At 43.5% G+C, this 15,444-nt stretch overlaps 1 protein-coding gene across 1 annotated transcript; it reads right to left on the bottom strand.

The window, feature by feature from the left end:
• Positions 1-3,448: 3,448 nt before the first annotated feature.
• Positions 3,449-15,083, bottom strand: SRP9 (signal recognition particle 9). Its single transcript, XM_026003453.2, has 3 exons — positions 14,903-15,083; positions 9,721-9,789; positions 3,449-5,768 (listed from the first exon to the last, which is right to left on the bottom strand). Exons 1-3 carry the CDS (start codon positions 14,972-14,974, stop codon positions 5,649-5,651), a joined length of 261 nt encoding a protein of 86 aa, XP_025859238.1. The 5' UTR covers positions 14,975-15,083; the 3' UTR covers positions 3,449-5,648.
• Positions 15,084-15,444: the final 361 nt, after the last annotated feature.

Genomic DNA, 15,444 nt, shown 5'->3' with positions numbered 1-15,444 from the left:
GCAGACTCTGTGCTGAGTGGGGAGCCTGATATGGGGCTCAAACCTAGGACTCTGAGAACATGACCTGAGCTGAAGACAGACGCTTCACCGACTCAGCCACCCAGGCACCCTAAGAATATCTTTTTAAAAAAACTCATGTAAGTCTTTGTGTGGACAGATGTATGCACAATTTTTATTTTTTTTTAAAGATTTTATTTATTCATGAGAGACATGGATAGACAGAGAAATAGGCAGGGGGAGAAGCAGGCTCCATGCCTGGTAACTTTCAAGAGTATTGTCCAGTTTTCATTATGATTGTGTGGGGTGTGGGTATCTTGGAGTTTCCTGAATCCATAGGTTTAAGTTTTTCACCAAATTGGGAAGTGTCTAGCCAGTATTTCTTCAAACACCCTTTTCCAGCATCATGTTTTCTCTTCTTCTGGGATTCTGATGGCACAAATGTTAGACCTATTATTGTCTGGCAGATCTCTGAAGCTCTGCTCATGGTTTTGCTTTGTTTCCTGAACTTTTCCTCTGATCTTGATTAAATTCTCTTGATTTATCTTCAAGTTCACGGTTTCCTCCATTATAATAGACTATTCAGGGAGTTTAAAATTTTGATTACTGTGTATTTCTGTTCTAAAATCTCCATTTTGTACTATAACTTTTTTCTTTGCAGATTGTTTCTTCATTGTCTACAAATGTTCTTGGTTACTTGCTGGATCACTTTTATAAGAGTTGCTTTAAAGTCTTTGTCAGATAATTTCAACATCTGATATTTCAGTGCTGGGATCTCCTGATTGTTTTTTTCTATGAATTGAGATTTTCCCCATTTCCTGGTATGCCAGCTAATTCTGGATTGTATCCCTGACATTTTGAACACTGTCATTAAACTCTAAGTCTTGTTTAAATCCTATGGAAAATACTGAGTTTCTGCTTCAGCAGGCAGTCAACCTGATTAGCTTGTAGGCAAAGGTCTATTATTTAAAAAAAAAAAAAATTCCAGCAAAACTGACATAAAACATTACACAAGTTTCAGGTGTGTGAGATCAGATAAAGGTTTTGAAAGCTAAACTAACACTGGAATCATAGCCTTCAGAGTGCAGTTTGGGATGTCAGTTCAACTTTCAAAATCAATACAGTGCTTTTTGGATCTATCACATGTGAATGCCTCCCAGTTACTGGCCCGGGATTTGGGTGGTGGTCTATTAGTCTTTGGTCTGCTGAAAAGGATCAGATCCACACATACATAGAGCTTAGCAGTGGACCCAGAGGTACATAAACAACTTAATGAAGTCACTTTCTGAATTCCTTCCTCCCTGTGATCTCTCTGGTACTTTGATTCCTTCTATCTCTAGTTCTCTGGCCAGAAGACTGCTTTTGCCACTGTGTCTGCATCCAGGGCCAACTGGATGGAGGGCAGAGAGAAAAATGCAATGGGAATTGGTTATACCCTCTTGGAGACAAAGCTGTATGGGAGAGGAAGGGTCATCTCCCCAAGTTTTGGCTCCCGCAGGCTCCCACTGCCAGTAGTGGATGCTGTCACCAGCATGGGATTGCTGGGGTGGGATGGGGGGCAGTGTAAGAGAACACAAAAGAATAAGAAAGCAATACAAAGGATTCTGCACTCTCTTGGGTATATTAGAAGATCCCCTTGTACTCCTTGAACCAGATGGAGAGGGCTTGTGGCCTGTCTGCACCCCAGCATTCATATCCATCATCCTTCCAGGGTGCTGAGTTTGGGCTGGGGGATACCAGAGGGGGAAAATGGTGAATTATCACTGGTTCAATGGTACTTCCAAGTCTCATCTTCTTCCTAATCCACCTGCTGTTTTCTTTCAGAGTCCTCACACAGCTGCTTCATGCGCTCACAACTGTATTTGGTGAAAGAGTCATGGTGGCATGAGCTTGCTCCACCTTATCGGGAACCAGTCCAACTAGTGCTTTTTAAAGTTTATTCTCTACACCCAACATGGGCCTCAAACTCATGACCCTGAGACCAAGAGCTTCTTCCACTGAGCCAGTCAGGTGCTCCCCCAACTAATGCTTTTAAATATTTTTCCTTTAAGGAAATGGTATGAAATATTTTAATTCTCTTCTCGCAACATCATAGATTTCAACTGCAGTAGCAAAAGAACATCTTCCCTGTGTTTAAAGAGAAGACTAAATATGATGATACTGCAATTACCACAAGGCATTTTTTACTAAGATAAGCAGAAGGAGTGTAATAAATGTAGGGATTGGGTTTTCAGTTTTATTTTCAGTAAGAAGAAAAGATAGGACCTTTAACCATTCTTGGGCAATTAATTTCACATTTCACTCATTTTGAATTAGTTTTAGAATACTCTGAAGACTATTACCATCATACAATTGTTAATGTTAGTTTTTCTAAGGGTAACAGAAAGTATCAACTATAAAATGCTGCCAACACTGCCTCTAATCAATGACTTAGGGCTGTGGGTGAAAAAGAGACTTTGTGTATGAATAATAATATATATTATTAATATATTATTAATATATAATTAATATATTATTCACACAAACACACATTTTGGGAGAGAGAGAATGAGTATGAATGAGGAAGGAGAGGAGCACAGGGAGAGAGAGGGAGTATCTTAAGCAGGCTCCATGCCCCCACAGGCTTGATTTCATGACCCTGAGATCATGAGCTCAGCTGAAATCAAGAGTCAGATGCTTAACCAACTGAGCGTCCCCACAAGGCGCCCTGAGACTTTATATTTTTAAGACAGAAATTTGGCAGACTAGGTACCCCAAGAGGGAGAATCCAATCCTTTACAGTAGAGAGTATATGTAGCCAAATAGCAATGTTTATTTAATGAACTCTGTGCTCCAAGGAGAATGGGTCTTTAGAAGAGAAAAACAAAATGAAAAATTTTTTTTTTTAATTTTTATCCATTTATGATAGGCACACAGTGAGAGAGAGAGGCAGAGACATAGGCAGAGACATAGGCAGAGGGAGAAGCAGGCTCCATGCACCGGGAGCCCGACGTGGGATTCGATCCCGGGTCTCCAGGATCGCGCCCTGGGCCAAAGGCAGGCGCTTATCCGCTGCGCCACCCAGGGATCCCCCCCCTTTTTTTTTTTTAATTTACTTATTATAGTCACACAGAGAGAGAGAGGCAGAGACATAGGCAGAGGGAGAAGCAGGCTCCATGCACCGAGAGCCCGACGTGGGATTCGATCCCAGGTCTCCAGGATCGCACCCTGGGCCAAAGGCAGGCGCCAAACCGCTGCGCCACCCAGGGTTCCCAACAAAATGAAATTTTAACTGCAATACCCAGAATCCCAATTACTACAGTGACTTCATATGGATTACCTTAGCAGTGTTTGATCAAATATATTTCTAACATGTTTGCTAAAAATTAACCCAGCTAAGTGTGATTATGGTGTCAAGAAATACTTCATGATTACAAAAATATATATATATATAGAGTATACAGCACTGTAATTTTCAGAATATATGATGAGTTGATGTTTTATTATTTATATGGTCTTTAAGAAATTTGATACATTTACCAATTAATTCTCTTAATATGTACAGACACAAATAAACGCAAGTTTTATATTTAAGGATTTTTGTTTCTCCCCAGTAAGAACTCTCTATGGGGGTAGTTTTGTTTTGCTTCCCAACTGCCAAAAATGGCATTTAATAATAGACACAGCTCTCAGCAGAAAAGGCAGATGCTACCTCTAAATAATCCTTCAATGGAAATTATGAAATAAACCTTAAGAGCTAGCCATACTTTTTGCCCTGAAAAATACAACGACTACTTCTAGCGGCTACCATCTACTGAGCATTACAGTGTTCCAGGTACTGTACCAAGGGCTTACAATAGGTTCTACCATTTGATCCTCCTCATGTCCTAGGAATCCTGCTGTCGGCCCAATTTCCAGAGAAGGAAGCAGGGGCTTAGAGAAGCATAGACCACAGCTGGGAAGCAGGCCAGTCAAGACTGTAGGCCAGGCTGCCTGCTTGCAACTTCTGCTCTCCTCTCTCTGCTATAAGCTACAAGGACTCAAGGATCCCAGGCCCTTCCTTTCAGGTTATTTTAATAAATAAAGTACTGTTAAAAAGCAGAAGGTGTAAATGAGAACAAAGAAGGTCAAAAAATCCTCCAGTGAGCCCATTAATTCACCCCAATCCCCAAACCTCCTTTACTATTTGATGTTACTTATTTACTTATTTTATTTAATTTTATTTATTTATTTATGTGGGACAGAGAGAAGCAGAGACATAGGCAGAGGGAGAAGTATGCTCCCTGCAGGGATCCTGATGCAGGACTTGATCTCAGGACCCCGGGATCATGACCTGAGCCAAAGGCAGACACTCAGCCACTGAGCCACCCAGGCGCCCCTGATGTTACTTTTCTTAATCAAGAAAACCACCTTGCAATCAACAGACATCTTAAGAGAAAGTCATGTAATAAAAAGTACCAACAACAGAATCAGGCTCATCAGGCTCATCTTACATTAAATGAATACAGTATATCTCAGTCAAAAAAATCATTAATTCTCGAGAAGTTATACACTTCAAGAGGAACAATGTATATTCATATAATATTTTACTCACTGACTTCTCTGAAACATGCAAAATTTCATATGGCTGATAGAACTGTCCAGGTTAAAATGTTGCTCAACACGACAAAGTCCTAACAAAAAATATTTTAATGTAGGAGGCAACATGTGAACATTACATTGAGATGGTAAAACTGAGGTTACAATTATACGATAAATATCAAATGATATCCTTCTGGCTTAATGGAAAAAATAACAGTTGTGACAGTCAGGTTCAACACCTTGGTTAAGTACAGGGAGAAACAGGCAGGTGTGGCACAGACATATGCAAAGATTTAACAGTTCAAATAATCTTTAGCCCTTCTGAGAAAATATAGATGGGAAATCTGTAGCAAATACTTGCGTAATATGGTGGTTCAGTCCACTAGTGATCATCTGTTCATGCACTTCAAGTAAATGCAGTTGTTTTTGAGCACTGGAAACTAGATTTAAAGCAAGTCTCTGCTCAACAAGCTAATGATACTACAAATCCCTTACATTCAAAAATACAGTTTAAGTTTGGAAAAGTTTTAGGTAAAGCATACTCATTTCCATGATTACTTTTAGATAGAACTGAGACTACATTACTATATTATACATAGTCAGGTACACTGCTGTGCACAGGTAATTCCAATTACCATATTTTATGTTTGTTGGTCATCAATAGCACAAATTTTATGCTCCAAAAGAAATACATCAATCCAGCAAAATGGTTAAATTTAATTTTCTTTTAAAGACAGATTAACTAAATTTAAGGAAGAACTGCCTTTTACTGATACCTCATTTTCAAATTACTGGTACAAACTTACCAAAGAATTATTACGTATTTTGCTCCACATCAACCTGCAAAAGGTTTCCCAACACAGATGCATCATTTCTTGTTCAATTTCCAAAAATAAATAAAGGCTTTCTACCTGAAAGCATTTACGTTCCTAGCTCTCTAAAGTAAACATTAAAAAACAAAGTACAAAAAATGATCTCCCCACTTCTGAAGAGCCCACTTAGTTACATAAAGTATTTTCTTTCCCAACACTTTTTCTGATTCAAAAGATATTTACTTCCTAAGAACATGAAGGATCTTCATTTCAAACCCGTCAGTCCGTTTCCATGGCAACACTGCGGGATTCCTTGGCTACCATGAGTCGCATTAGTTGACTGTGGAATTTCTCAATCTTCTTTACATCTTGAGCTTGGTCTGTTCTATACACCAAACACTGTCAGAAAATTTAAAAGTACACATTAACTGTGTAAAATTAGATTATCAACAACGTAGCAAATGTAGGATTGGGTACAAACAGGAGTTCTTCCTACTGTGTTTTGCTCTATTCCCTCTAGAGGTCATACTAAGGCAGTTAACACTCAAGTTTCTAAGCCCCCAGCAATCGCGTTTCTTTAGTATCTTATAGTATTTCCAACTCCACTGCTGTAAGCAAAAAACTAAATGAACTCTAATAGAAGCTCCTCAAAAATGACCAATTAAGTAATATGCCAAGTCCTGCTGTGGATCTGATGAGAATTCAAGGCTTAGAATCAGATTATTTTCTCCCTGGGATCTGGTCATGATTATCTGAGTTAAACTGGGTTTTAAACATACCAATATTAGGATGGCTTTCCCTACTCGTTAAATTGGGAAATGGGGCAGGGGTAGTAATGGTAATTTAAGAAAAAAAAAAATCCAGCATCCCTTGCTCACAGCTGGTCATGATCTAAATTAAACCAGATAAATCTGTCCAACCTTGATTTTCCAAAGGCTTACACAATTTTTAATCCAGACCAAATTCTTCCTTGCTATAAGTTAAATTCTTCAATAGATAGATACTTAAGATCTGCTTATGGTTTCTCAAAAACTATTTGTTCTTCTAGAGTCTTCAAAAATATCAATTTTAAGCTGGCAACTCTTTTCCTCATTTTGTAATAAAATGTCCATTTTTCTTTAGCCCATTTTAAGGCTTCACATGAGTCTTATAGGGAATGAATGATCCTACAATAATATTCATCAACTTAAGTAATTTATAATTCAATCTTATCATCCCTGACTGGTCTGAACTCATTTTGCCTTTAAAAATCACTCAAAATTGGGGATCCCTGGGTGGCGCAGCGGTTTGGCGCCTTTGGCCCAGGGCGCGATCCTGGAGACCCGGGATCGAATCCCACATCGGGCTCCCGGTGCATGGAGCCTGCTTCTCCCTCTGCCTGTGTCTCTGCCTCTCTCTCTCTCTCTCTCTCTGTGACTATCATAAATAAAAAAAAAAATTAAAAAGAAAAAAAAATCACTCAAAATTGTTATCCATATATTGTGGAAATTTGTGTAACAATCTTGTAAAGAGGCCATAATAATTTCCATCATTTCAATTTCAGTACACCTGCTGTGGGAGGATCTATCTACATTGTCACTGCAGTTTGACAGAAAAAATTTCAGATTCATATAAAATATTATACATCAGTTATGGGATTAGAAGAAATGATGCATAAATAGGATTATAAAAAAGTCAAAGCCACATGGTGATTATAATAAATGTAGCCTAAGACTGAGTTTCTGAAGGAATGAGTAGTTAAAACAAATTAGCAAGGGAAGTGTACACACTTTTCAAGAGTTATTAGAAAATAGTGTTTTACCACTGGGAGTTGGTTCATATGTTTACTATTTAGGAGGATGGTTTTGTGTTTTAGCCCCCTCCAAATAGGGATAAATTCCAGTAGTTTTAAGAAAGAAAACAGAAGGCATTTTTCATATTTCGATTTGGCCACAGGAATCATCAATGTGACAAAGTTCTTGGCACTACTGCCATCCCTGTATCCTTAATTATGTTTAATCGTTATCAGATGCAAAGTCATCATTTTGAGATAAAGCCTTTTGTATCAAAATAAGTTCTGCACTTTTTCCTATTTTATTTTTATTTATTTATTTTTTAAATTTATTTATGATAGTCATCAGAGAGAGAGAGAGAGAGAGAGGCAGAGACATAGGCAGAGGGAGAAGCAGGCTCCATGCACCGGGAGCCCGACGACGTGGGATTCGATCCCGGGTCTCCAGGATCGCGCCCTGGGCCAAAGGCAGGCGCCAAACCGCTGCGCCACCCAGGGATCCCACTTTTTCCTATTTTAAAACAGGACATGCCAACTTCTCCTCAGCAGATATACCTACGCTCTGTGTCCCTCATAACTGGGACGATCCTCAATGTGAAGGCTCCAGGCTCAAGCACACGTGTGGATGTACTAAGAGGCAGGCACTGATGCTAGGTACTTTCACCTGTGTGGTTTACTACCCACACCCCAATCAGGGAAGCAGACTACCACTATGGCACTTTATATAAGGGACTGAGGCCCATAAAGCCAAACTTTTGGCCTGAACTTTTCCGAGGCCGAAACGCCGGTAATGGCTAAATTAGGATTCAAGTCTCTTCACTCTAGGTCTAGCACACTACAGCTCAAGGTTCTCTTCATTCTTCATATTTTCAGTTACTTCAAATTTAATTGGTCCCTGGAAGACATGGTAATCATTAAAAGTCTGAATTTATGCAACCTCACAATGGAACCTTGAACACAAATATATAAAATCTAACATACGACCAGAGACAGGGATTTTTAATCACTATGAAATTTTTAGAGAATTAATCTATTAAGAGCCCGTTTATAAGTGCTCTCCGGGTCAGGACACCATGCTAGTCACTGGAAACGTCTTTCTGCGCCCTATTGTCCCGAAACTCACACTCTACTACTAAAAAGACACACTTGATAAAACAATGGTGATACAGCACAAAAAGAGCCAAAAGAAAAGCAAGAGATGAAGAAATCCTTCTAGATGGGTTTTGAAAAGTCAGTCCCCATCTCGCCACCTAGGCCAGCAGTGGGATTCAGTGCCACAGTAAGAGAAAGGGACCAGCAGAGGCAGAGGTCTAGGACAACCCACCTCGTCTCAGGAGTCCCACAGCAACATGTGACAGACAGTGGAGGGGATGGGAGGCTGCAGTGACATCATGAGTGATGAGGAGCCACTAAGTAAGCATGGTTGTAACCACCAAATGTGCATGTTCAGAAATCCCTCTGGACAATTGGATCAACTCTCCCTCTCTCAACTCTCCCAGAGTTGATCCCCCTGGACAACTGGACAGCAGGGACACATTCGGGAGACTGGTCTAGCAGAGGAGCCAGGTGAGGGTGACACCCGCAACTTCAGAGAGCCACAGCAAAGATAGAGTGACCATGACAGGAACTGAGACGAGGGTGATCGAGCCAGTAGCTCCCACATGCCTGGGAGAGCACCTGGAGCATGTCAAGGATCAAAATACAAGCTCTTCAAGCTTGTCCAAGGGCCAGGGACACAAGAACAGGAGAGTTAACAGGAAGCAGCAGTTGGAGCAGAGACAAGGAGTCCCATTCCAGACAGGATACTTGTGAGCGGCACCAAGGTAAGGAGGCCAAGCAGAGAGCTAGTCAGGAAGTCAGAAGAAAAACATGAGCCAAATGTACAAATCTGGAGACAGACCTAGATTCAGGCAGCCCTGGGCTCCATGACTGAATGGGTGCCTCCAGAAGCAGTAGGAAAAGATGACCCAGGACAGAATCCTGAAGAAACCAGTATTTATCAGCAAAGACCAGTAAGACAGAAACAGAAAAATAAGATAAAATGGAGCCACAGATGCCAAAATAATTCCCACCATAGTGGTTTTCTGTATCAGAAGCAGCAAGGAAGTCCAATAAGATGTGAACCGATGAGACTATCAGGTTTAGAAATTAGCAGCTGCTGTGGGGCTCTCAGCAAGAGTAGTTCAGTGGACAACTGCTGCATATAGCCATCAGGTGGCAGAGGGTCTTGGAAGTGATGAGACTGCGAAGCTAGGGAGGAGGGAAGGCACTACACAAAGCCATCATTTCCTCCTCCCATGCTCACAAGGAGCCCTTTATCCCATGTCCACTTTTAGTCTCTATGCTCCTTTGCTTAAGATCTGAAGAAAGTGATTAGGTTACACTTGACATACTGCATCAACAAAGTAAGTTATTTCCCCGAGTCCATGAAAGTGGCTTCTAGAATGAGGTTTTTGACTTTGGAATGAAATGCAAAATAAACATTCTAATGGGTAATCTCCATAAATTCTATGTAAATAATCTCAAACGATTAACTCAAACAAATCTGGAAGTATGCAACAAATAAAAATGTATACTTACAACTAAATCATCTGTTACTTTAATACACAAACTCCCATCAGAATGCCTATATTTGAGAACCACACGTGCCTGAAATAAAAATACATATTTAGAAAAAATGACGTCAGAAAGCATTTCTCATAAATAATTTAGTCTTCGGGTATGCTAAAAAGGATCCTTTCAGAATTAACAGCCAAAACATCTAAAGGCATCTTTACTGTAATCACCATTATTGAAATGAGATACAAAACAGTATTCTAGTTCATCCTATTGCTATAATTTCTTTAAAAGACTTATTAGAAAGTTAGATATTTATTTGCAACGTTTGAAGAGATATACTGAAAATTCCTGAAACACATCCATATTCAGGGAATGTCCATGAGACTCTTGGGTGGTTTGGCATTAAGAATACCCAGATCTTGAGGCATCTGGTGGCTCAGCTGGTTAAGCATCTAACTCTTTTTTTTTTTAATTTTTATTTATTTATGATAGTCACACAGAGAGTGAGAGAGAGAGAGAGGCAGAGACATAGGCAGAGGGAGAAGCAGGCTCCATGTACCGGGAGCCCGACGTGGGATTCGATCCCGGGTCTCCAGGATCGCGCCCTGGGCCAAAGGCAGGCGCTAAACCACTGCACCACCCAGGGATCCCAAGCATCTAACTCTTGATTTTGGCTCCGGGTCATGATCTCGGGGAGCTGTGTTAGGCTCCATGCTGGGTGTGGAGCCTGCTTGGGGTTCTCTCTCTCTCCCTTTCTCCCCCTCCCTTGAAGAATACACAGATCTTCCTCAACTTACAATGGGGTTATGCCCCAATAAAACCACTGTCAGTTGAAAGTATCATAAATTGAAATTATCACAGGTGTGTGGCCAGCTCAGTCTGTACAGCATGCCACTCTTGATCTCCAGGTTCTAAGTTTGAGCCCCATGTTGGGTATAGAGATTAAAAATAAAATCTTAAAAGAAGAATATCGTTAAGCCAAAAATGCATTTAATACACATACTTTACCAAACATTATAGTCTAGCCTACCTTAAACATGCTCCAAACACTTACATTAGCCTAAAGGTGAACAAAATTACCTAACACAAGCCTATTTGATACTAAATGTTGAATGTCTCATGTAATTTGTTGAATGCCATACTGAAAATGAAAAACAGAATGCCTGTGTGGGCACAGAATAGCTGTAAGTCTATCAGTTGTTTGCCCTTGTGATTGCCTGGCTGATGGAGAGCTGTAGTCCACTACTGGCTGTGGCCACCAGACGACAGTATTGTCCGCACATCACTAGCCCAAGAAAAGATCAAAATTCAAACTCACAGTACGATTTCTACGGAATTTATATGGTTTTTGTAGTACCAAAAGTCAAAAAAACGAAGGTCCATGCAAGTTGGGGACCATCTATATATTGAAGGGGATCACAACATGCCTCCTCAAACATGTAATTTTGGCATAAGGACTATTTTGAGTGGAGAACAATTAGCTCTCTGCCCTTTCCGTCTAAAAGCAGGGCTACGATAACCTTTGTTTTCTAACAGTAAAGGTGCTTTACTCCCCTTAGGGGGAAAAGGAGGGCTCTTCATCTGCATAACAATCCTTACTAATCACCTTCCTACAATTTACTCCCCTCCACAGAAGCCCTAAACTTATTTCTTTCCTTAGTCCACCCTCTTTTCCATGCATTAACACCCCTGCTTACACGGTATATAGGCCCCAATTACAGCTGCCTCCCCAAGTCAAAGGCTTTGTCAACTCCATGCCTACTGCATACATGTTGGATTTTCTGTCTTGTTAATCTGTTGTCAGTTTAATATGCAGGGCCCCAGCTGTTATACCTAAGAGGGAAAAAGAAAGTTTTTCCTTCCTACAACACCCACAACCCAGCCAAGAGAAATGATAGGAAAAGTAGGGGGAAAACAGCAGACAAGGCTCTGTAAGTCCAAGTCCATGTCGCAGAAGTACTGCTGCAGTCATAGTTCATGCCGTCCCCTCTCCGTGGCCCTCAGGAGGTGAATTTGGACTCAAGCATTCAGCAAAATCACATCTTTATCGTGATGGCACAACACAATGCATTTCGACAGAAAGGCAGAATTTTGTCTTGAAAAGAAGTCTCCACCAATAACTTTCCCAAAATAATTCCTATATTGAACAGCATGCTACATGATACCTTTTGTTATCTGGCATTCTACAGTTCAGTGGCCAAGAAAATGACTGATCTGGAAGAAAACATCTCACAATAGTTTACAACTTCTCGGAACATCATTTTTATTTTTTTATTTTATTTAAAAAAATGTTTTTAAATTTTTATTTATTTATGATAGTCACACACAGAGAGAGAGAGAGAGAGAGAGACAGAGAGACAGAGAGAGAAAGAGGGGCAGAGACACAGGCAGAGGGAGAAACAGGCTCCATGCACCGGGAGCCCGACGTGGGATTCAATCCCGGGTCTCCAGGATCGCGCCCTGGGCCAAAGGTAGGCACCAAACCACTGCGCCACCCAGAGATCCCCCATTTTTATTTTTTTAAATGACAGATTCAAAATAGCGTACCGCGGTGGAGTCCGTTTTTTTGCTGACCAATATAAATAACTCTTGTTTAACTGGCTGTTTAAAAAAGTGCCTGTATCTACAAGCCAAAGTAGGAACCTAACTTTTAAATGGTTATGATGTAAAAACAGAAGCCTCAAGACAATTCTGGAAACTAAAGGAACAGGGCTGTGAAGAGCTGTCACCTCAGCTTTTCCCATGTCTCTGCTCCCCTGGGATTGGAGGGGTGGGAGTGGGAGAAGGCACAGCACTCTGAGATGTGTTTTGATGAAGGAAAAAAGGGAACTCACCAAGCACTTACACAAATTACAATAATTAGATTATCTGTAGATACCTGATTATATATATTGGGCTATTTAAATCAATTCTACGTGTTTTAAAAAATTCAGTTCTCCAAAAACAAAAAGAAACCTTAAAATGTACTAAGCCTAACAACTATGTAAAGTTTTAACTCTCAGTTAGAAAAACGCTGGTTGGCTTCATGAGAAGTCAGAGTTAAAATCTCCACAGTACTATCAGAGCATCTACTTTGTGATTGAGGGGCATCTAAGGTACCAGGTCAGATGCCACAGAGAGAAAGCAATCAAGATTCTTGCTCTTTTAGGAACTCTGAACTCAACCAACCAAAGTAACCAAACACAAGACAGCATGAATGAAGTCCTTTTATAGGGGGATATACAGGTGAAATGCTCAAAGAGAAAACAGTGCTTTAAGTTGGGGGAAGGGGACCTGTTAAAAGGCTTCACAAAGGGTGGCTGTTGCAATATGCATGCTTCAGGGGAGAGGGTAGGACAGAGGTGAAGCAGCAGTGTGAATGAAGACCTAAATTCTGAGGATGCTGGATGGGGTGGGAGGATAAAGCCAGAGAGGCTGGAGAGGGTCACACTGTGGACTGGGAGTCTGTGCTTTACCCGGCAATCAACGGGAAACCAGTATTTAAGTGGGAAACGGAAGGAATTCCATTTTTTGACAGTGTGGCACGAGTGAAGGAGGGATTAAAAAGGCAGATGGACTGAGAGGTTGTAACGTGGTCCAGCAGTAATGCCACCTTCAATGAGAGCAATGTGAGAAAGAATGGTAAGGGGTGACAGGTACACTCGACAGCCCAGGAGGCTGGGAGAGAAGACAGAGAATCCTGTAAAACAGGTTCTGAGTCTCCTATTGTTCTGGCTGTGTGGACTAGCAGAGACAGCACAGACTTGGGGTTTAGAGAACTGGGTTCAAGTATTAGCTTTCTCTCTTAGACCAAGCAATCCAGTTAAGGCATCAGACTGTCCATCAGTCTACCTCCAGACACTGTCTTGACTGCTCACATAAATCATATCCGTAAGGATGTGTCATGCAAACTGCCTGTCACATACAAGGCACTCCAGGACACTGCTGGCCAAGGTCCTCTCCCCATTCCTCCCCTCCCCTATCTAAAAATCAGAGCTGAAACCCAGCAAAGTTTCTAAGCCCTGGACTTCTCGGTGGGGTGAAGAGCTGAGAAGCTCCCCATCCTGCCCCTTCCAGACTGGCTCTGTTCATAGCCCACCTTGTGTTCACCTTCCTACCACATTCTTAAAGCAGGACTGCTCTTGATGTCAGGGTTTCAAACACTCTGTGTACTGTGGGCGTACTTCTGGACAAAAATCCTGTATCGTTTTCAGGGTGCGCTGCTTGCGTGGATAGACACATGTCCCTACAAACAAGGGGGGGGGGGGTTGGTGGTGGGGTCAACCCAACGGGAGAGCCAGAAACCGTGTCATACACAAAATACCCGATTTCAAAAATAACCTAACTCATTTCATCATCTGCTACTATTACATCATTTTATTGTAAAGAACGGATAAACACTGTTTCAGGGCTTCTTGTTACTCATCTAGCTCTAAAAACCTACCAAGACTTTTTCTTTTCTTTTCTTTCTTTCTTTCTTTCTTTCTTTCTTTCTTTCTCTCTCTCTCTCTCTCTCTCTCTCTCTTTCTTTCTTTTTTTTTTGACTGGCGAGGAGCTATGTTAAACCGTCTGTGGATCTGACACCAAGATAAACGAAAACCGGAGAGGAAGAGAAATCAAGGTCTGAACGCTGCAATCCCCGTCACTGGGGCTTCTGGGCCCTTTAGGAAGGAGCTCAGACGTCTACTCATGGCAACTTCTGCGGGGGCTGCGAATGGGCCCCTACGCTTCTGTGTCGGGGCGTTTCCCTGAGAAGAGGGTGCAAACACGCTCGTATACTCGAAGCACTGACCTCCGACTGAGAAAGGCCCTCGGGTCTAAGGGGTGTGCACGCCTCCGAGCTGGGGCGGCCTTCAGGGCCTGGCGGCGGCCGCACATCCCCGCAGCCCGAGGCGCGAGGGACCGCGACGCCGCAGCCCGGCGGGGAGGGGTCTGGAGGCCGCCGCCGCAGGGGGAGGAGCCGGCCGGCAGAGACACGTAAACCACCCGCAGCACCACGGAAGCTCGGGGCTTGGGGGCGGGGAAGGCGGCCCGGGGCGCCCTGGGGGACCCGCCGAGACCCCTCCCGAGCCTCGGGAGGAGCCCGTGGATAACACGACGCCCGGCGGGGTCGGGCTGGGCTCACCCCCCGCACCTCCCGGCGGGCTGCAGCGGCTGGCGGCCGCGCGGACCGCAGGGAAGACACCCTAACCCGGGGCGAGCCAGCGGCCCCACGGGGACGCACCTTCATAGGGTCGGCGAGGTAGAGTTTCTCGGCCGCGCGGCTGAACTCCTCCCAGGTCTGGTACTGCGGCATCGTGGGTCCGCAGCGGACGCAGGGAGGGGGCGCGGCCCGGCCCACCTACCACCTACCTCGGGCGGCCAGAGACCGGTGCGGGGGGGGCCCAGCGGCCCAAGATGGCGGCGCCGCCTCGCACCAACGCCTCGTCCCATTGGACAGCCCGGCCAGGCCTCGCCCAATGGAAAGGAGGGATGCTGCCGAGAGGGGCGGAGCCCCGAGCCGGCGGCTCTGGGAGCTCGCGGGAGAAGTCGAGAGCAGGGAGCCGGGGGAGGGGGGGCGGGGAGGTGCGGACAGCGCCCCCGTCCGGACCGGAGGAGCGAGGGCGGGACTGAGTGGTCAGGCCCGGGGTTCCCGCGGCCCCCACGCGGCGCCTGTCCGCCCGCAGCCTGGCCAAGAAGGGGAGACGCGGACGCAGGCGCGCAGCGGGGAAGTGTGTGCGATGGACCCCCGAGGAGGCGCGGGCGCGCGGGGCCGGGGTGCGGCCG

This window comes from Vulpes vulpes, chromosome 13 (genome assembly GCF_048418805.1).
Source record: "Vulpes vulpes isolate BD-2025 chromosome 13, VulVul3, whole genome shotgun sequence".
Lineage (NCBI taxonomy): Eukaryota > Metazoa > Chordata > Mammalia > Carnivora > Canidae > Vulpes > Vulpes vulpes.
This window is presented reverse-complemented; position numbering and strand designations above follow the sequence as displayed.